General features: G+C 35.7%; 1 protein-coding gene across 3 annotated transcripts in view; it reads right to left on the bottom strand.

Moving 5' to 3' along the window:
- Positions 1-22490, bottom strand: part of LOC150096456 (pleckstrin homology domain-containing family G member 5-like) — a 322023-nt gene that overhangs the window by 216074 nt on the left and 83459 nt on the right. For all 3 annotated transcript variants that reach the window (XM_090408400.1, XM_090408402.1, XM_090408401.1), the window contains exon 5: positions 15661-15810. In XM_090408400.1, the coding sequence (XP_090264526.1) occupies positions 15661-15810 (150 nt within the window). The remainder of the gene's footprint in view (positions 1-15660; positions 15811-22490) is intronic.

Genomic DNA, 22490 nt, shown 5'->3' with positions numbered 1-22490 from the left:
AAATTTCTTATACTACAACTTCATTCAACTACAAATTCAGTGTTCAAAATTGCTAGATTTGTATAAGGCAAATCACAGGCATAAAATTCACACAATTGACGAAAATCTTCCATTGCACTTGCTGTTGGTGCATCTTTTCCATTTGGTAGAAGAGAAAAAAATATATTTCAAAATGTTGCGGTGCTGAGTGAAACGTTCATGAAGTTGAGTCAATATTTGATCAATAAATGGAATGAAATAGTTCTCCTGAAATACTTTTCTACAGAATCGGCTGGAACAATGGACCTTAATGTTTGTTTTGATGAAGTACTTGGCTTTTTAATGTCAATATTAAAATGATTGGCTTTTATACATGCTTCATCGTAAATATCTTTAAATGAAGAATCTGGTGTTTCACGAACGGTATTTAATTGAGCCATGTTGTGTCCTGAATAATCAAAAATTAGGACAAAAGATTATTTTTATTCAGGAACAACTATCTTTAATTGTAGACAGAGAATGTTGTGCTTTGGCAAGGAAATAAAAATGTACATTATAACTTTAAGACAAAACTGAGGAAATATTCAGCATAAGAAATGTGAGACAACCCGTTTGTACAGAGTCAAATAGAAGAATTTATATAAGATTATAATTTAAGTGGAGTATCCCATTCTATGTATTGTATGAAAGCAAGTTGAGTGTAAGCTAAAGTCCAAGGGTCACACTTTAGCCATTCAGTATAACGTATGACCTAAGGGAAAGAGAAATTATAAGGAAAGCGAAGCGAGAACGCATTCTCGGAAGAACACCATGCGCACGTGGATGAGTGCCGTGCAGTAAAAAACGTAGCTAAGTGCGAGAATCTCCGAGAAAAAAAGGGAAGAATATAAGGGTCAAGCTCCTCCACACAGAGCTTTTTGGTTCCTATTTCCTGTGCTCTACGCCAACGTGAAGATTCCGGGTTGGCCGTAGAAGTCATGAGAGGCCTATCGATGTTTGCGAGGCAAGGCTAGCTATCTCTTCATAACAGAGTAGCTAAGCTATATCGAGTGACCGGTAATCCAGATGTGTGCCTGTGGTACCAGAGAAATTCCAGAGCGGCACATCACCTTATCGACTCGGGGAACCAGGCCGTGCTGTTATCGTAAGTGATCAGGAGAATCGCAGAACAAAGGTGCCTTGATGTCCAGACAAGGCTGATGATAGAACAGAAGGTCATTCCATGGGATGGTAACGTAGAATGTTAAAGTATCTGATTTCCAATTAAAGATTTGAGTGAACTCTATAGGTTAATTTGTATATGGACATGCTGTAGAGAATTTTAGAGATTATCCCAATTTGGCAGTGACTGTCCCTGTTTTGAAGAATGTCTCCCTAGAAGGGATCTGTATGTGAGATGGGAGTAGTGATTGAAGATAATGTTGAATTAAGCCAGAAGTTTGTATGTTTATAGAAAAACTCTGTGGATCTAGTTATTATGCATGTATTCTTGTGTTAGTAATGATATCAGAATTTTACTAGGAAAGTGATTAAGTTAACCATGTACTTTAATTTTCTCATGTATATCTTTTAAACCTAAATAAATATGTTTTATAGCATTTGCCTGAATCTAGCCTGTCTTATGAATTCAAATAGCCACTCATAAAATTATTATCGAACCTAGCGGGAAGGATATATGAATATAGTTCAATTTTCCAGACCACGACTGCATGCAAAAACAAAGTGAATTGAGATTAGTTGAATTAGTGTTAGAAAGTTCACCACTGTGCAATACTCTGAGAGAGCCACCTTGGATAAGAGTCTTATCTATCCTATGAATTGGCTGGCGCAGCAAAATATAAATTCGTCAATATTTAACAGGTGGACTGTCTCAGAGGTTAGATTTTAAGGCCTTGTCCCATACTTAGACAAAGCCCTTATGAATGAAAGAATTACACGTGACTAAACTTAAGAGCGGCTGAATTTTAGTTTGTTTAAGGATAGGAGGGTGATAGCTGATTTGCTAAATTTATTGGAAAACTATTACAGAAGCTAGAAGGGAAATAACTGTGTATGAGTGAGTAGTGAAACATACAAATATATATATATATATATATATATATATATAATAAAGAGGAAGGAAGAAAAGAAATATAACAGCCACAACATCATCAACAAAATTTAGGGCAATTAAGAGGTCACTCTCAGATTTTTGCATTATTTTAGAAAATGGTAAGGTGCACACAAATATTTTTTGCAAGCTAAATAAAGATATTATAAATCTTAAAAGATATTAATATTATAATATTATAGACAACAAGGACGTCCTGTCTTTTAGGGGTCGAAGAAATTGGGTACCTTTTCAATTATGCCAATGCAATTTCTTATTTGTCACAGATATAAAATTTCCAAGTGCCAAATTCAAACTACGTGATGCACAACGAACATATAAAGCTTGTCGATATTATTATTAGATAATATCTCCAGGTAGTCCAAAGACATATCGAGGAAGGACACCTACTCTACAGCCCCCCGTCTTCACCAACCACAACTACAATCATCATCTACACCAATGCTGTCTACCGCCGACCACTGCCACTAGTATTTTCACAGACAATTACAAACATCCATGCCCACGGCGGGATTCGAACTCGCAGCCTTTTGGCTGGAGAGTTGGCCAACCAGGCCGGATATATAGATAAAAAATTAAATTTTGTGGATAAAAGTTAAAACAAAGTTTTAATTTTTATTAAACAAATAAATAAAATGATATAATTATGTTACTATTTACTTTTAACGAGATGGATGAGCTTCTCGACCTTGCAGAGTTACTGGATGTCTGGTTCAATATTGGTCAACTTCAGTCGAAGATTGGCACACACTAAGACGAATTCTGTATTTTGTTTTTATTTGAAGGAGCAATGAAAATCTTTTCTCGCAAAAATAGGTTGTAGAAAACAGCATGACGATTTTCGACTTCTTCAAATAATTCGGGAAATTCACTTCGCACTGAAGGCAAGATCCAGAATCGAGCCAAACCACGTTCACGGAATTGCATTTTAAGTCCACTGTCACTTGAAAGCTCAATTAGCTGCTCTTTTTTCGATAACAAGAGGTCGTTCTCGTGACTGCAAGCCTGAAATGGATTGTGAAATCACAGCAATTTCTTATAAAAAGTTATCCAGAAAATGTTTCCAAATTCTGTTTCAGAGTTTTGAGGTGGACACAAACCTTTTCCCAGTGGTTAAATTCTAAACTAATAAGTTTCGGGGTCCTATACAAAATAACCAATTGTATTTACCTTTTGAATACTATCCAGGGAAGCTCCAAACTTCCCCGTCCCTTTCATCACGCGTTCGTAATCAGGCTACTGTTGATATTGACTTTATATACACATTCAAACCTGTAAACAATTGTTGAATAATAACACAATAATGTAGGCATAATTACCGTAAAGGGAGAAAAGTCACAAAACAGAAAAATGTTCCTACGAAATAACCAACTGTATTTATCTTTAAATGTCATTGGTCGAGTGTCCAGCAAATCAGCAAATCTTTCCTTTTGTTCAGCATATTAATATTATCGCAATTTAACTGATGGGAATTCTGTGTTTCTGTGGATTCGTTACAGACCTCTTTCTCTTCAGAAACTACACACTAACTGTCGTTACAAACTCGTTTTGTATATCACTGTCATCAGAGATATTTTTCCATTTAAAGAAGGTACAAATGTACTTATCCATAATTGAAATACCGTACTTGCTCGCATATAACTCTCACCCCTGATTTTACTTTTCAAAAAAAATAAATTAAAAAGTTTCACATATACCTCGCAAATGAAAAAAGCTGAAACACATTCAGAGCAGGGCGACAGTAACTTGCTCCCGTGGTAAACAACACACCCTCCCCAATAGCCACTATATTGCAGAGGCAAGAAAAACAAGTACTTTTATTATGTCAGGGAGTAAAGTATAAGCAGTCTGTGTAATATATTTCTCAAACAAATAGTGCAACTAGAGACAACTGGGAAAAAAACTACACTAATTGATAAATCACGTCCCCTCATACAGAAACTATGCTGTATGTATAGACTCAAGCAAAACCATATATTGCACCAGCAAACATAGTATCTAACTAAAAACTATTGTTATTAATTAGATTGTGTGAGTTCGCTTGTCAGCAATAAAATTCAAATGAAAGTGTTAAAATTCGTAAACGTATTAAAACTAAGATATATTTAAATATATAGTGAATGCTGTTATGGCAGTTACACATATTACTGGAATTCGGTTGAAGAGAGTTAGCATTTCAACTCAATTGTCAGCTTGCTTTTCATGCAATTTCCGAAAAATATATAAATATTGGAGTTAACTCACAAAACATTTTGTCTAAGTATTACTTAGCACTTCTGAAGAATTGGTTGAAGGAGGAAAACCTTTAACAATAAAAATCAATAAACAACAAGCAATTGGTTGAAATGTGGTCATGTGGACAATACATGTTCACTTCAAATCTGACAAAACAGCAAGGGAAGACAGAAGCAATAAAACCATATTGTTTTTCACTTCACCCCTCTTTTATTACTCGTCATTGTGCGGCTACAAATTAAAATAGCAGCAGAATGTTCATGGAATGAACATTCTGCTGCTATTTTTTTTTTAAGTATTCATTTTATTTTAATAATTTTTACTTACTTATTCAATTTTAATTTGTTTTGTTTGAATAATTAAATATAGATTTATTTGGTTAATTTAAGTCTGTGGGGGTGCTTAAGGGTCAAAGCTGTATAACTGAGAGGAGACCTCCACATAGCCTTTAAAGGAATGCAGAGAACCGACCAGGGCTTCTGACCTAATGTCCAATCCTCACCTTCTCGTGGTGCACCCTGTTGGGTATCTACTTTGATACTGAACGAACGAGGATGGGCTGGCAATTTGGGATTTAGCCGACCAAATTGTATTCTTATTGGTTAAACCAAAATAAAAAATGATGGTACAACATGACAAAATTTCATGCCGGCTGGGGCGTCGCCCGGTTAAACAAGGCCCCCGTTGTTTTCGCCAGGGAACCAGGGCGAACAGCGAAAAGTCAGCTACTGGAACAAATCTGAAAACAAACCCCAACTCAACATCACCAGAGTTAAAGATCGGTACTATCAACGTAAGAAGCCTGAATGGCAAAGAAATGGAGCTAGCTGAGGAATTAGATAAGTACCAGATCGACATAACAGGGGTGACTGAAACAAAAAAGACCAAAACTGGTGAGATCTTTCTGAGCAATAAATACAAAATGTTATATTCAGGCAATAACAATCAAGGAAAAGAAGGAGTAGCCATAGTATTCAACACAAAATACGAGGCTAATCTTCTTGAATGGCAGTCAGTCTCAAGTAGAGTAATGTGGGCAAATATGAGAATGGGGAACTGGACAATGAGACTTATTTGTGCCTATGGTCCCACAGAAGGTTCTACTAAGGTAGAAGTGGAGGAATTTTTTGAGGCTTTAGAAAAAGCAACTGACACAATGAAAAAGGAAAAGTTGGTCCTTGTAGGGGATCTAAATAGCAGAGTAGGAAATGATTGTGAGACATACAAAAATATTTTGGGAAAATTTGGAGAAAAGAGCAAAGCTAATAATAATGGCAAATATCTGTTGGATTTCTGCTCAGGACATGGACTGGTTATTACTAACACCATGTTCCAACATAAAAATGTGCACAAATTCACATGGAGAGAAGAGGCTAGGAATAAGAAAAGTCTCATTGACTATGTTATTGTTGATAGTGATGTTTTCTCCCTGGTGCAGGACACCAGAGTGTACAGAGGATTTGAAATTGGAAGTGATCACTATTTAGTCTTGAGCAGGATAAAATTGAATTTCATATTGAAAAGAATAACATGTAAGAAAGTTTTAAAGCGAATAAAAGTTGAGCAGCTCTCAGATGTGAACTGTAGACTAAAATACAGAAATATTATTGAAAAGAAAATGAAAGTGTTTGAGAACAGGAATCAAACCTTGGAGATTCAGTGGCAAACTCTGAAGGAAACATTGATTGATTGATTCTGCCATAGAGGCATGTGGTGAGGTTGTCTGCAAGGATAGAAAAATCAGAACTCCCTGGTGGACACAGGAAGTTAAAAAGGCAGTGAAGGAAAAGAAGAAAGCATATCAAAAGTTCCTGGCAAATAAGTCAGCTTTTACTCTTACAGAATACAGAGACAAATGTAAGAAAGCTAAACAGTGTGTAAAACTAGCTAAACAAAAGTCATGGGAGGACTTTGGCAAGAATATAGAAAATAAATATCAAGAAGGTGGCAAAATATTCTGGAGGTTGTTGAAGAAGCTTAGGAATGGAGGAAAGAGTGCTGTAAAAGGAATTAGAGATGATAAAGGTGAAATGAAAACAGGAGAAAAGGATATCCTTGAAGTATGGAGTAATTACTTTGAAAAACTGCTAAATGAAACAAGCAGTGATGACAGCACAGTGGTAAAAAACACTGACCAGGCATGCAGCCAGGAATACATATCGATACTTGAAGTAGAAAAAGCCATCAAAGGCTTGAAATGTGGAAAGGCAGCAGGAGTAGATGATATTCGACCAAAAATACTGAAGTATGGTGGTATAAGAGTCTTACAGTGGCTGCACTGCATAGTTCAGAAAGCCTGGACAGAGGGAAGAATTCCCGATGATTGGAGTAGAGCTCTCATAGTACCCATATATAAAAAGGGAAATAAAACTGAATGTGAGAATTACAGAGGTATTTCCCTACTGAGTGTTCCTGGCAAGATCTATGCAAGTATACTTGAGAAACGGTTGAGAAGAATTGTGGAAGAAAAGCTTGGTGAAGAACAAGCTGGATTCAGGCCAAATAGAGGCTGTCAAGATCAGATCTTCACTTTACGACAAATAGTCGAGAAAGCATGGGAATATAACAAAGATATGTATTTAAGTTTTGTCGATTTGGAAAAGGCATATGACAAGGTGCCAAGAGAGAAGCTATTCAATACACTACAGTTATATGGTGTCGATGGGGCATTATATCAAGCAATACTTAGTCTTTATTTAAGTTGTGAGTCAGCAGTTAGAATTGAAGGAAGTACAGGAAGATGGTTTAATGTTAAATCTGGTGTGAGACAAGGATGTACATTATCCCCTCTGTTATTCATTATCTATATGGATAACATTATGAAGGAATGTGATATTAAACCTGATATCAAAATTGGAGATGTTAATGTCAGCTCTTTGCTTTATGCGGATGATGTTATACTTCTAAATAAATCCGCTACAAGTCTGCAAGATTCTCTGACTAAACTGAATAGCTGTTGTAATAGATATGGTATGAAGGTCAGTAATAAAAAGACAAAGACAATGAAAATAGGCAGAATCATTGAAAATGTCAGCTGTGTTGTGAATGGAGAACCTGTGGAACAAGTAAAACATTTCAGCTACTTAGGCACAATTTTTACTGAAGATGGTAAACTAAATATAGAAATAGACAACAGAATCAGCAAAGCTGGTATCGTGGGAAGTCAATTGAATAAATTCATATGGAATAAGAAAGAAATTAGTCGGAACACTAAATTAGCTGTATACAAGACAGTGTTCAAACCAATTTTAACTTATGGATCTGAGAGCTGGGTCAGAAGTAAAACACTTGACCAAAGACTAGAGACCGCAGATATGAGAGTCCTGAGAAAGATTAGAGGCGTGAACAGATGGCATCAATGGCAATATCATATTAAAAATGAGGATATTAGGAAAGAACTTGACATTGTCAGCATCCAGGAATGCGTTAGCAGAGCTAATCTCAGATGGTATGGTCACTTAAATAGAATGGGAGAGGAAAGATTAGCAAAACAAGTGTTCTCTGCAAGGTTGGCAGGAAAACGACCCAGAGGAAGACCAAGATATAGGTGGATTGACACTGTACAAAGTGCCTTAGACGATATATAAGATCTGATGATGTTGGAGTCTTGACAAGTAACAGACTGATTTGGAGGAAAATTGTAGATAGGAAGTTAGTAATGATGTAATTTTTTCATATAGTACTGTCATATCCTGTACACCCCTTGAGGGTACATGGCAGGAATTTGATGATGATGAAGTCTGTGGACTACCTGTCCCATCGTCACGAAACCACCTGTGGTCCGCAGACCATAGGTTGAGAAACGCTACTATAGGGTTCTCTTACCTTATGTGATTCTTAATTCATAAGTAGTATAGAAATAGAAGACATGACCAACATAAATAAAAAATGAATTTTAATTAGGAAAAGTATTTTGGAATATTTTATAGTGTTTTTTAACTTTTTTTGGGGGGAGGAGGAAGGGGCAGGGCCCCTTGCCCCCCCCCCCTCCCTGGGTTAGACTATAATAAAGTTAGTTTAATCCTTTATCCTGATACTGAGACAATGAGTGATGAGAGCTTGGTCACCTTTGCTCCAAGTTTCCAAGTGATGTACCACCTTACCTCAGTCCAGAAGATATTTTTAGGCACAAACTTTGTTTGCTTATACTTGGATAAAGGATTAAACTAAATTTATTATAGTCTAACCAAGTTCAAAATAACTTCCAACATCTTTCTCTAAATCCAGAGTAATTTAATAATAAGGTGGTACACCAGGTGGCAACTCGTATAGGGAAATATGACCATTCCATTGCTTCTGCATTAGTATCACCACTCTGAGTCTGCCTCCCACTGATGAGACCTCGATAATGGTCTGGGTAGTGGTCCTTCCCTTAATGCATAACAGTATACATGTCCGCAAGGAGATATGTTTTGCATTATGGGAGATACTGAGACAATGAGTGGCGAGAGCTTGGGCCACCTTTGCTCCGAGTTTCCAAGTGATGTACCACCTTACCTCAGTCTGAAGATATTTTCAGGGGCAAACTTTGTTTGCTTACACTTGGATAAAGGATTAAACTAAATTTATTATTGTCTAACCAAGTGCAAAATAAACTTCCAACAAATTTCTATGACTTTCATATTACATGAATGACAGAAGATGGTAAAGTTATCCACATATAGAGCATTACTCACTGTTGGAAGAAGTTGTTCTGTTATTGAATTGACCTTGTTTGCAAAAAGTGTGAGACTTAGAAAAGAACCTATATCTTCTTGATTATAGGGATGGGAGAGGGCAGTACTCCCCAGGATTTGAAAGATTTCCTTAGAGGGAATCTAAAGCTTCATATGTTTTATCCATATAGAAAAAAAAAAAACACGATACTAGATGCTCACGTTTTAGGGTAGCATCTCTAATGAATGCCTCCAGCTGGAAAAGATGATCAGTAGTAGAGTGATATTTTTTGGAAGCGAGATTGTGTTCTGATGATAAAGTTGTTTCGCTCCAGAAACCATAAAAGATGAGAGTTAACCATTTTTTTCCAGAATCTTGCACAAGCAGCTGGTCAGAGCAATTGGATGGTAGTTATCTGGGAATTTTGGATAGTTCCCTGGCTTAGGAAATTCAATTATAATTGTCTTTTGCTGGGTATCTGGAAATGTGCTCTCACAGAAAATTCTGTTATAAAGATGCAGGAGTGGATCTATGGCTGATGTTGACAGATGTTTTGCTATCGTGTAATGGACATTATCAGTACCAACAGTAGTTGGGCAATATTTAAGCAAAGCAGCTTGCAGTTCTATTCGGTCAACAGCCTATTGTATTCTTCTGTGCTATTCAAAGAAAACTGGCTTTGGGATTTGTTGTTTTTCTGATTTGCTTTTTTGGGCAAGAAACTCAGACAGATAATAAGATATTGCTAATGTTTTTGAAAAAGAGTCTCCCCAAGTGTGTCGGCAATTGCTGCTGAATCATCAACTGTGCTCGAGGATAGAGAGCCAGTGGGTGATATATCTGCCTTTCATTTTCTGGATTTTTTTCCCATACTTCTTTGCTCTTGGTGGATCTCGATATAAAAGCAGTAAATTGGATCCAAGATCTAGGATTATACTTCTGCTCTGGCAGTGGATGTAACCAGCTCGAGCCATGAACATTTCAAAGCAGTTAGGGTTGTTGTTATGGGATACCTGTGGAAAATATCCCAAGCTTTCTTCTGGGCTTCTTTGGCTGTCATCATTCCACCATAGCATAGGAAGACATGGGAACCAACTAGATATTTAAGGAACTACAGTTGTGGCTGCTGCTATAATACATCCTATTACATGCTTCACTGAATCACTGACAGGAGATGAACTGACTTGAAGAATCAAAATCTGCTAAGGAAGAAAAGGTGGATCAGTCAGCCTGCTAAATTTTCCACTGTGATATCCATGATGTAGCGCATGGGTGCCCATGTATAAAAGTGGATATCACAGGAAAGTGATCACTCCCAAATAGGTTGTCAGTTTCCCACATAAACAGAAGCAAATAGGATTATACTCCTGCAAGAGAATCTTTATGTCATCCAGGTTTTGCTGGAATCCATGACAATTCCACTGTAGGAAGAATATTTCCATTATTTCTTTTTGGTGGTATCATCTGGTTTCTTCTGATGAGCAATTTTATTTCATTAGTCTTTGATTTTTTTTTTGGGGGGGGGGGGGGGAATTGTGGATAGCCAGTATGCATCATTTCTTCTGGAAAAATATCTAAGACAAACTGCACACTTTCTAGGGCACTCATCATATTAATTGTTTTATTTTCCTAAGGAGAAGCAGAGGTATCCATGTTATCTGTTAATGAGCCATTTAATAAAGTCTGGAGGTATATCTTTGATCCTATGTGGTGAGCATTCCATATTTTTTAAAATTATTTTAATAAGGGGATTTTCATGTAGTGGGACCATTTTAGGTATATCTTCTGGAGTGAGTCCATGATGATTTCTCTCTTTCATTCGCTCAAAGGAGATAGCAAGCAAGTCATATCTTTCAGGGATGTTGTTGCTGTGAGAAGATGGGATTGACATCCTTGTCAATGTCCCAACTGATATTTGTTGCTTCCTCAGCGTAAGAGAGTTTAGCATATGTTGTTACTATCGTGGTATACTGTCTCTTTGCCGCCTGGTATGTGATGCATTACTATGCTTTTAAATTTTTTATCTCCTTTTCATCCTTCCACCTTTGGCGTGTTCGGAAAAATGCTGGGTGCACATTTTGGTGTTCTGCTCTTACAATCTTTATTCTCAGGTTTTTCAGTGCCACACTGAGCACGTTGAGCCATGACAGGCAGTTTGAGAATGACCATATTTTTGATATTTAAAACACCGGAAGGCATTTGGGATATAGCCATACCGGACAGTTAAGATATCTTGCTTCGACAGATGGCGGTGGGTTTGGTCTGTTAAAGGTATGGATGATGTTTCTGATGGGAACCAGATGCCCATCTCTACGTATCAGGATTCTTCTTAAGACTGACACTCCTTGATCCTTGGAGTTTGGAAAATATCTCTTCATCAGGAACACCAAAGTGGTCTCACTTGGATAATTACACCTCTAGAAAAGTTTAAAGTTTCGTATGGGATGACTGTGATAAATATTCTCCTGATAGATGTTGCATGGAGTAACTTTTCTGATTGTGTTACTGTAGCAGCTTCAATAAGGATATCTCCTGAACAGTTTCTTTATAGATTTTGGAGATACTGCTAAACCTTCCAAACTATTCTGGATGAAAAAGGGGAACATTCTTCCAATTAGACATTCACATGCTGAATGAAATATTAAGAACAGCAGTGTATTTATTGCAGCTTCTGATGTATTTGGTTTTTTACTTTGGTTCTCTGTTGATAATATGGTTTCTGAACTTGGCTGGGCTTGTTGAGGGCCCTGATAAATAAGAAGATGGAGAAGTATTCATTCTCAGGTGGAATTTAGTTTGGCACCAGAGCCACAACATATGGACACCCACTGAACAGCAAGCAATGACTGTGCTCGGGAGTAGAATGCCAGGTCTACTCTGGACGCTATACAATCACCACAGCAAGCCTTGGGGCCCTGTCCCCATACCATGGGGAAGGAGACTTACTGCAACATCCTTGACCCTTGCAGGTAAACTCACTAGCTGAATGATCCTGGCTGGGCCATTCAGAACCACCCATCTTGCCAAAGCAGTGCAAGACCACCAGGAATTCCATGGGTCGCTGCATGGCGTTAGATTAGCTATGGTAGTCTGAAGATAGGATAGTAAAAAAGACTCAGGAGAGGTAGAGCAAAGAATACAGGAAGAAAAAGAGGAAGAATGAAAAGGACCAGTACCATGAAGAAACTCTCCACCACACCACATACAGGTGACTCATGTGAAGGGGAGAGAATCCTGGAGCCTTGCTGAATGCATTTTGGAGTACAGCAACATATGCATAAAGAAAGCAATAAGGTTAATATCTCCAATTCAAATATCAGGATTAATGTCACTTTCTTTCATTATGAGATCTATATGGATGATGAATAAGAATGGAGATAATGTACATCCTTGTTTAACACCTGATTTTACATTAAACCATCTTCTTATACATCCATCAATTCTATCTGTTGACTTATAACTTAAATATAGACCATGTATTGCTCCATATAATGTTCCATTTACTCAATATAACTGTAGTGTCATATTGAGTAAATGGAACAGCGTTGAAAAGCTTTTTGCTGGTACCTTGTCCTATGCCCCTTTCTAGATCTATAGAAGCAATGATCTTGTTATATTCCCATGATTTCCCAACTATTTGTATTCCCAGGAGGAATGCCACTATCATTCGTAAAGTGAAAATCTGATCTTGACAACCTGTATTTGGCCTGAATTCATGTTATTCTTTTTCCAGTTGCTAATCCACAATTTTTCTTGGACTCTTTTCAAGCATACTTGCATAAAACAAACCTGGAACACTTAGTAGAGAAATTCGTCTACTAAGTGTTTGTCTCTCACATTCAGCTTTGTTCCCATTTTTGTAGATCAGAAGTATGAGAGCTCTACTCCAATAATCTGAAATAAGTAGCCACTCTTTTATACCTCCATATTTGAGCATTTCTAATTGAATATCATCTACTCTAGTTGCCATTCCACATTTCAAGGGTTTGAATTTTCTGTTTCAATATTAAAAATTTTCTATTACTGTTCTTTACTGCTTGTTGCATTTTTTTAAAGTAATTGCAGCAGACATCTGGACATCCTTCTTTTTTAGTTTTTATGTCACCTTTATTATCTTTCATTATTTTTTACAGCAATCTTTCTTCCATTTCTAAGCTTTTATAATATAACAGCTTTGTATTATATAGCACTTTATAATATCCTCCAGAATATTTTGCAAATTTACTGATATTTATCTTCTATATTCTTACCGAAGTCATCCCATTTGGGTTAGCTATTTTTATACACCCAACTTACATTTTTCTCGGTATGCTTTTAGCGCATCTGTCGACTTATTTGCGGAACTTTCAGAAAGCTTTTTTCATTTCCAGATCTGCTTCTTTAACTTGTGTCCATCAAGTTAAGTGATAGTGAATTCCAATTTCATATCCTCTGTATGCACTTGTATCATGAACCAACAGTTTTCTTTACATCAACTGCCTACTCTAATGACTTGAAAAATTCCTCCACCTCTTCCTCAGAAGAACTTTCTGTGGGACCATAGGCACAAATAAGTTTCATTGCCCATTTTTCCATTTTGAAGTTTACCCATATAACTCTACTTGAAGTTGTCTTTCAATCAAGAAGTTTTTCCTCGTATCTGGTGTTTAATGTTATGACCACTCCTTCCCTTGATCATTATAGCCCAAATATAACATCCTATACAGGAAAAACTTGCTTAATGAGATTAATTAATCCACCAATCAATGTGCATTAAGCGAATACAATAAACAACAAGAATAATTATAATTCATCCATCAGTTAGTGTAAATTTGGAAAAAAAAAAATGAAAAGCATAAGCTATATTAGAGGATAAAATCATCAAAGTTAATAAAAATCAATTGCTTAAATTTTTATTTAATGTCTAAACATTTGATTGAGCTACTTTTTTATAAAAATATTAAGTAAAGATGTTTGAATCGTGCTCAACTTTTCATCTTGTCCTGCAATTTGTGATAGCTGGCGATCGCCTTATCACGATTTCGGAAGACTTCGAAGCTTCGTTCCATATCAGGATCAGCATCAAACAAAATTTCTTTAGCATACATACTCAATGTAATTGAAAACTAGCTCAAGTTCTTTTGGAGTTAGCTTCTTAGTCGTAACATTCTCTTCTTGTCTGCATTCCTTATCATCTTTTTCATATGCATGCTGTTCTTCTAGTTGAAGGAGATTATTCTTGCTTGACTGAGAAAGTTTCTCATATTTTCATTATCCAGTTCATTAAATCCAAGTTCTTTTCCGATTGTGCTGATTTCTTCAATGATGTTAGATCTTGGATTTTGCACATGATAAACTAACATAGGCTTGGGTTTAAAGTCGCCTTCTGCATTGCCCCCTAATAAAAAAGCATAAGACCATCTTTAGATACTTTGTATCCTGGTTGAGATGCTTCAGTTTTAGCTAGAAAAGTTTTTGTTGGCATACGCTTCCAAAAGAGACCAATTTCATTGATGTTGAATATTTGCTGATTCTTCAGAAAACTTGGCTGCAGAATCTTTACCAGCACTAGCAGATTCCCCAGTTATTCTTACGTTATGCAGTTCAGATCGATTATAAAATGGTCAAACCATCATAAACTTGAAGTAAAGCTTTCAGATTCCTCTTGAAATCTGGTCTCTTTCAATGATGTAAAAATATTGAGACCTTTTGCCTGAATATTCCTTGTACTAAGAGATATTATTTTTTAGTTATAATCCTTAATCCAGAGATAGAAGATGCTCCATATCAATCATTAAATGGCTTCTATTTTGGGTGATCTGCATGATTAAAAAAGTAGTAGCAATTTTCCTTGTTCTTTGCTCTTATTTAATATAGTCCAAACTGTAGATCGCTGTATCCCAGATCTTGCACTTCCAGCTTTTCCACTTGCTATGGATGGCGACAAAAAATTTTGCATAATGTAATAAAAACATGTTAACTGATCTTGCTTAAAGTTGGAAATAGTATCATTTCACTCATTCGCGCTAACCGATTATCGCGCCAAAATCACGTTAAGTGAAGTTTTCCGATACTTATTATTTAGCAAGACAGATCTCGCCTGTTACTGGTTACTTTGTCTTAGCAACACCAATTATGTTGACACTGGGTTGGAGTTTATTACCATTATTATTAGGCTTATTAACTAGTAACTGACTTTTTGCCCTGGTTCACTGATGAAAACAGAGGAGGTGTGTGTGTGTGTGTGTGTGTGTGTGTGTGTGTGTGTGTGTGTGGTGGAACACTTGTTTAACCAGGCAATGTTCCAGCTCACATGAAATTTCATCATGTACCATCATATGTATTTCTAGTTTAAGCGTACAAAGTTTAAAGAGTATGATTTGGTCAGCTAAGTCCAAAACTGTGTGTCCTCGTTTGTTCAGTACTCAGTGGATACATGCTAACAGGCACATCGTACGAAGTTGGGGATTGGACATTAGGTGAGAAGCCCAAGCAGTTCTCTGTCCTCAAAGGTGATGGAGGTCTCCTCCCAATTAACTGGTTCTGACCCTTAAGCAACCGCATAAGGAGGAGTGCCAATGGTGACCAGGAGTACAGATAACCGATCAACCAGTTTACTGCAGAATGAATAATAACTTAATTATTTAAAAATAAACATTTTAAAAGAATTAAAGGTAAAAATTAAAATAGTTCAAACTTACTTTCGCAAAGCCATCTTTCATTATTACAGGATCCAAAGGATCACGAAAAGCACGTGCACGATTTAGTGTGGGAAGAAGACAGCTTACCCAAAAATCATGATTTGACTTGTAGATATCAATCAAATTACAAAATATTTTATCAACTTCAATCTGTAATAATGTAAACTTCCTCAATTATACAAATCATTTACTAATCATACAGTAAATCAGATAAGCTTTAAGTTGTTTGATATAATAATGGAGATGTGTAAATGAGTATAGATATATTAATACATTTAAAAGTAATCATCAAAAAGCAATCATTAAATATGGATATAATATTCATATGATTTGATATTAAACTAAATTTAAAGGTATTTTGGCAATAGAGCAGTCTCTTTATCACAACTAGACTAAAAGAGAGATATAATTAGAAGTGCTAAACATAAGGAACCAATAACTGAGCATAGAAATAAATATCAGATAGCTTATAAAAGTGAATAAAACTAATGACGACAATAATGAAAATAATGAAAAAAAGAGACAAAAAAGCCTGTTATATACACAACAAACCAGTAACACGATGACTATGAGCTATTTTGTTTAAAATATCATTTGATGTAGACAGCAGAACACTAAAAAACCATTGCGATAAAACAGGAATTAGACATGCCATATACAGATTATTACTGGTATTTGCCAAAATTACTATCATCATCATCATCATCATCATCAAATTCCTGCCATGTACCCCTCAAGGGGTGTACAGGATATGACAGTACTACATGAAAAAATTACATCATTACTAACTTCCTATCTACAATTTTCCTCCAAATCAATCTGTTACTACCAAAATTACTACTGAATGTTATATCAAAGAAAAAACAAAACTTTTTTTCTTTCCAAATTCTGAAATTATTAAAAAATAAATCATTTAATGCCCTTCATTTCCAAAGGAGATAATGCATCACTCTCTCAGCCACATTAACATTTTTATTTTATTTGGTACTAGATAAGAAGCATTGTTCTTATTCCTAACTATTATTATTTATTTATATCAGCCCCACACATGAGAAATCAAATAATCTATGACAAGACAGTGAAATGTGTAAGCAAGTGATCACATTGAAGACCTCTGATATGTTTATTGAAGAGCTGGGGATAATCATTGGGGAAAGCAGTGTGGGGAAGACCATTCCTAAAAAAAAGAGAGAGGACAGAATGGAGGAGGAGGAGAATTTGGTTTGATAAGTTTGAAGCTGAACTATATATAGGGTGTGTCTCCCACCAGCTGCTCATGTTCATACACGATCAGAGCTAATGGAGAAACGGTAATGGTCAGTTCAATGGGGCAGCACCCATGGAAACATCTATAGAGGAGTATATGCAGCAACAGAGCATCCACAGTAAAGTGAATGGAGGGAGGCAGTGAGGAAAGGGATCATAAGTTTAGCAATTGCTCACTTCTGAATACAATCAAGCATTCTGAGGTGTCTTAGTTGCACCACTCCAAACGTAGCAACAGTATTCTAGGGTTGGGCAGATTTGAGCTTTATAAAGTGACAGGAGTTGAGAAGGAGGTACTATTTAGAACAAAACAAAAACTAAGGTGCTTAAGGATCAAGACTGGAAGGAAACCTCCATGTGACCTTTTAGGGGATGCAGAGAACTCAACAGGGCTTCTGATCTGATGTCCAATCCTAACCTTCTCGTGGTGCACCCTGTTGGATATCTAGAATGAACTAGGATGGGCTGGCAATTTGGGATTTAGCTGACCAAATTGTATTCTTATTGGTTTAAACCATAACTCAAAATCATGGAATTTCATGCTGACTAGGGCACTGCCCGGTTAAACAAGGCCCCCCCATTGTTTTCAACAGGGAATAATGGGATGTGTGTGTGTGTGTGTGGGGTCTTGTTTAATCAGACAAACAGTGAAAAGTCAGCTACTGAAACAAACCCCAATTCAACATCAACATAAGAAGCATAAATGCAAAAGAAATGGAACTAGCAGGAGAATTGGATAAGTACTAGGTCGAACATAATAGGTGTTACCGAAGCAAAGAAGACAAAAACTGGAGAGATCTTTCTATGCAACAAATACAAGATGTTATATTCAGGAAATAACAATCAGGGAAAAGAAGGAGTAGCTGTAATTAAACACTAAATATGAGAATAATCTTGAATGGCAATGTCAAGTAGAATGATGTTGGCTAATATCGGAACTGGACAATGGATCTTATTTGTGCTTATGGTACTACAAAAAGTTCTACTAAGTAAGAAGTGGTGGAATTTTTCAAGGCATTAGAAGGCAGCTGGCACAATAAAAAGGAAAAGTTAATCCTTGTTAGAGATCTAAATAGAGATCAGTGACAGAGCAGGAAATGATTACTAGAGATATAAGAATGTTTTGGAAAACTGGGAGAAAAGAGTGGAACTAATAATGGTAACTGCCTGCTAGATTTCTGCTCGGGACATGGACTAGTCATTACTAACACCATGTTCCAACATAAAAAATGTGCACAAATTCACAAGGAAAGAAGATGCAAGGAATAAGAAAAGTCAAACTGACTATGTTATTGTCGACAGTGATGTTTTACCACTGGTTCAGGACATGAGTATACAGAGGATTTGAAATAGGAAGTGATCACTATTTAGTGTTGAGCAGGATAAAACTGAACTTCATGTTGCAAAGAAGGGTGTGTGTGTGTGTGTGTGTGTGTGTGTGTGTGTGTGTGTGTGTGTAAGAATGTTTTGACATGAATCAAAGTTGAACAGCTATCAGACGTGAACTGCAGACTCAAATACACTAACATTATTAAAAAAAAAAAGCTGACAGGGTTTGAAAACAAGAACCAAACCTTGGAGATACAATGGCAAATCCTAGAGAAAACTTTGATTCAGACAGGGATGCAAGTGGTGAGATAATTTGCAAGGATAGAAAAATCATAACTCTGTGGTGGACTCAGGAAGTTAAAGAGGCACTCAAGAAAAAAGTAGAAAGCATATTGAAAGTTCCTGGCAAGTAAGTCTGCTTTTGCTCTTTAGGGAATACAGAGAAAAGTGAAAAAATGCAAAGCATTGTGTAAAATTGGCTAAACATAAGTCTTGGGAAGACCTCGGTAAGAACAGAGAAAAATAAATATCAGGAAGGTAATAAAATATTCTGGAGGATATCGAAAAAGCCCACAGTATATGAAAAGAGAACATAAAAAATTGAGGAATGAAACAAGCAGTGACAGCATGGTAACAGAAAGCACTCAATAGGAGTGCTATCAGCATTACATATTTGTACTTGAAGAGGAAAAAGCTAGCACAAACCTGAAATGTGGAAAGGCAGCTGGAGTAGATGATATTCAACCAGAAATGCCAAAATATGAAGGTATAAAAGCTATAAAGTGGCTATACTCCATAATTCAGAAGGTTTAGTCAGAGGGTCAGATGCCAGATGATTGCAGTTGAGCGCTAATAGCACCCATCTACAAAAAATTCAATAAAGCTGAATTAGAGGAATTTCTCCACTCAGTGTTCCTGGTAAGATTTATGTAAATATTTTTGAGAAATGGCTAAGAAAAATTGTGTAGGAGAAACTTGGAGAAGAACAAGCTGGGTTCAGGCCAAACAGAGGTTGTCAGGATCAGATTTTCATGTTAAGACAAACCATTGAGAAATCATGGGAATATAACAAGGATCTGCATTTAAGTTTTGTAGATCTGGAAAAAGCATATGACAAGGTGCCAAGAAGAGAGTTGTTCAAAATGCTCCAGTTATATGGCGTAAAAGAGACTTTATATCAAGCAATACATAGTCTCTATCTGAGTTGTAAATTAGTAGTTAGAATTGATGGAGATACAGATGATGAATAACACTGTTATTTATTCATCATCTATATGGATCACATTACAAAGGAATGCAGTATTAAACCTGATATTAAAATAGGAAATGTTTACTTTATGCAAATGATGTTATACTCCAAAATAAATTTAGGACAAGTCTGCCTCATTCCCTGAACAAATTGGGTGAGTGTTGTAATAAATTAGTTATGAAAATCAGCATTAAAAAGACAATGAAAATAAGCAGGAAAACTGAAAACATCAACTGCATCTTGAATGGAGAACCTATAGAACAGGTAAAACATTTCAGATATTCAGGCACAATTTTTAATGAAAATGGCAAATTAAATTTGGAATAAACAGCAGAATTAGCAAAGTTGGTATGGGGAAGTCAGCTGAATAAATTTATATGGAATTAGAGAGAGATTAGTCAAAACACTAAACTAGAAGACAGTGTTTAAACCAATTTTAACTTCTGAGAACTGGGATTAGAAATAAAATTCTTGACCAAAGACTGGAGACCACAAATACGCGAGTCCTGAGAAAGATAAGGGACATGAACAGATGGCATCAATACCAATACCATAGTGACCATACCAAATGAGAATATTAGGAAACAACTTGACATTGTTAGCATTCAGGAATGGGTTAGTAGAGCTAATCTCAATTGGTATGGTCACTTAAACATAATGTGAGAGGAAAGATTAGTTAAAGAAGTGTTCTTTGCCAAGATGGCAGGAAAAAAGGCCAGAGGAGGACCAAGATGTAGGTGGATTGATAAAGTAAAAAGTGCCTTAGAAGACAAAATAAAAGATGTGATAATATTGGAATGTTGACAGATAACATGCTAATATGAAGGAAATTTGTTGATAGGAACTTAGTAATGATATTACTTTTCATGTAGTACTATCATAAGATCCTGTACTCCCCCTGTTAAATAATTGAAGTGCTGCAAACTCTACAAGAAGTTATGTAGAGCATCTAAAGCATGCAAAATGGTAAAGCTACAGGTGAGGATGGAGTCATACCTGAACTTATAAAAGCAGGTGGGGAAGTGATCCACAAAATCTTAGCTAAATTTTTTACACCATATCTGAAGAAAAATTATTCATCACGAGCATGGAAAAATGTTACCCTTATTCTAATACACAAAAAAGGTGAAATCCTAATGATTTAAAAAAGTGTTTACAAAAAATCTTGGCTCACAGGCAAGCTTTACAAATATCTTCAGGAAAAATGATCATATTCAAGTTGTACAATAGATTATTGAGCAGTGTAATGAGTGTAATAAATCAATGTTTTATTGATTATGGGAAAGACTTTGATTCAGTACAAACTCATTTTGTAGTGCCTTAAGTATTCCATAAGTGCAGGAATCATATATAGCACGGGTGGCCAAACTTTTAGACATTGGGGGCTACTTACCTAGTGAAAATATCTCTGCAGGCAACTATAGATGCGATAGAAAATTGTGGAATATTTTCGAGATTTTTAAAAGTTTATAAGGCAATAAATATAACAAAAAAAAAAAAAAAAAAAAAAAAATCAACAATGAAAAATACAAAAAACTAAATAAAATTATAAAAACAAAATTGAATATTTTAATTTAATTGGACAATACATGACATTGCATAGATGCAGCTAAGCGATCATAATCTGGATCGTATGAACTTAAAGAAATTTGTAAACACAATTCCAATGTTGATCACTTAGCTGCGATCTATGCTTTGTCTTAATAGCATTCATACAACGGGAATGCCGATTCGCACAAATAAGTTGATCCAAAAAATGCGTTAAAATAAGTGACGATTTTCCAAATATTTGGATATTTACTTTTGTGGATCAACTTCCAAAAACTATTATTTGAAGCAATTGATTTGAGGTCGATATCGCATTTCATTTTTATAATTTATTCTTCAAAATCTACTCTATTTGTGTAGAGAAATTCATTCAATTTTGAAGCTTTCAACATTAATATTTTCATTAAAGGGATATGATAAAAAAGTAGTGATATCATCGAGCTTACTGATTCCTACAAATATTACCTCAAATCATTCATTAAAGGTCTTATGCTTTCAGCGTGTTTATTAAAGGTGACGTTTTGTATATCCCTTGACTGGTCGGCCAAATTTTTAAAATGTTTCAATTCGCACTGCTTTAATTGTGTTTCAAGCATGTTTATTTTTTCCTTTAATGATTTTAAGGAGCTTATCACATCAATAATTGTTTTATTTTTTCCTTGAAATTCTAAGTTTAGGTTATTTAGTTTTTATGTAATATCACAAAAAAAGGAGAGGTCAAGTAGCCATTCTTTATCATTTAATTCTGGATGTGAATCATCTCTGTTTTTCAAAAGCGAATTTATTTCTAGAAGTGTTCTGAATCTTGTTAAAAATGTGGCGTGGCTTAACCATGTTACGTCAGTATGTAACAATAATTCACTATGCTCACTCTCGCATTCTTTTAGCAAAGCCCGAAATTGATGACACAGCAAGTTATTTGATCTTACTGAATTAACAATTTTGAAAGCAACATTCATAACATGATTGAATTTCAGTACTTTTGAACACAAGGCCTGCTGATGGATGATGCAATGATAGTCCACAAAACTTGGTATATCTTCATTGTTTTTACAAAGAGTGACGAAACCGATTTTATTACCTACCATTGCAGGCACTCCATGCATAGTTATTGACACTAACTTATGAATTGGAAAACTTGTACGTACAATGTAATTCTTAAATAAATCATAGATATCTTGACCTCTTGTTCGTCCTTGAAATGGAATAATGGTTAATAATTCTTCTGTGGCCGACATATCCTCAAAAACCATTCGAATAAAAATACATAATTGTGCAGTACCAGCATAATAAGTAGATTCGTCAAACTGTAGTGACAAAAAATTGCGCTTGTTTATGTTTTCATGCAGAATCTCTTCAAGGTTCCGGCTGGTTTCTTCTGCTCTATGCATGATTGTGTTTCGTGATAATGACACATTGTTAATAGCAGTTATTATTT

Source organism: Typopeltis vanoorti, chromosome 18 (genome assembly GCF_054136105.1).
Source record: "Typopeltis vanoorti isolate ZY-2024b chromosome 18, IOZ_Tvanoo_1.0, whole genome shotgun sequence".
Taxonomy (NCBI): Eukaryota; Metazoa; Arthropoda; class Arachnida; order Uropygi; family Thelyphonidae; genus Typopeltis; species Typopeltis vanoorti.
This window is presented reverse-complemented; position numbering and strand designations above follow the sequence as displayed.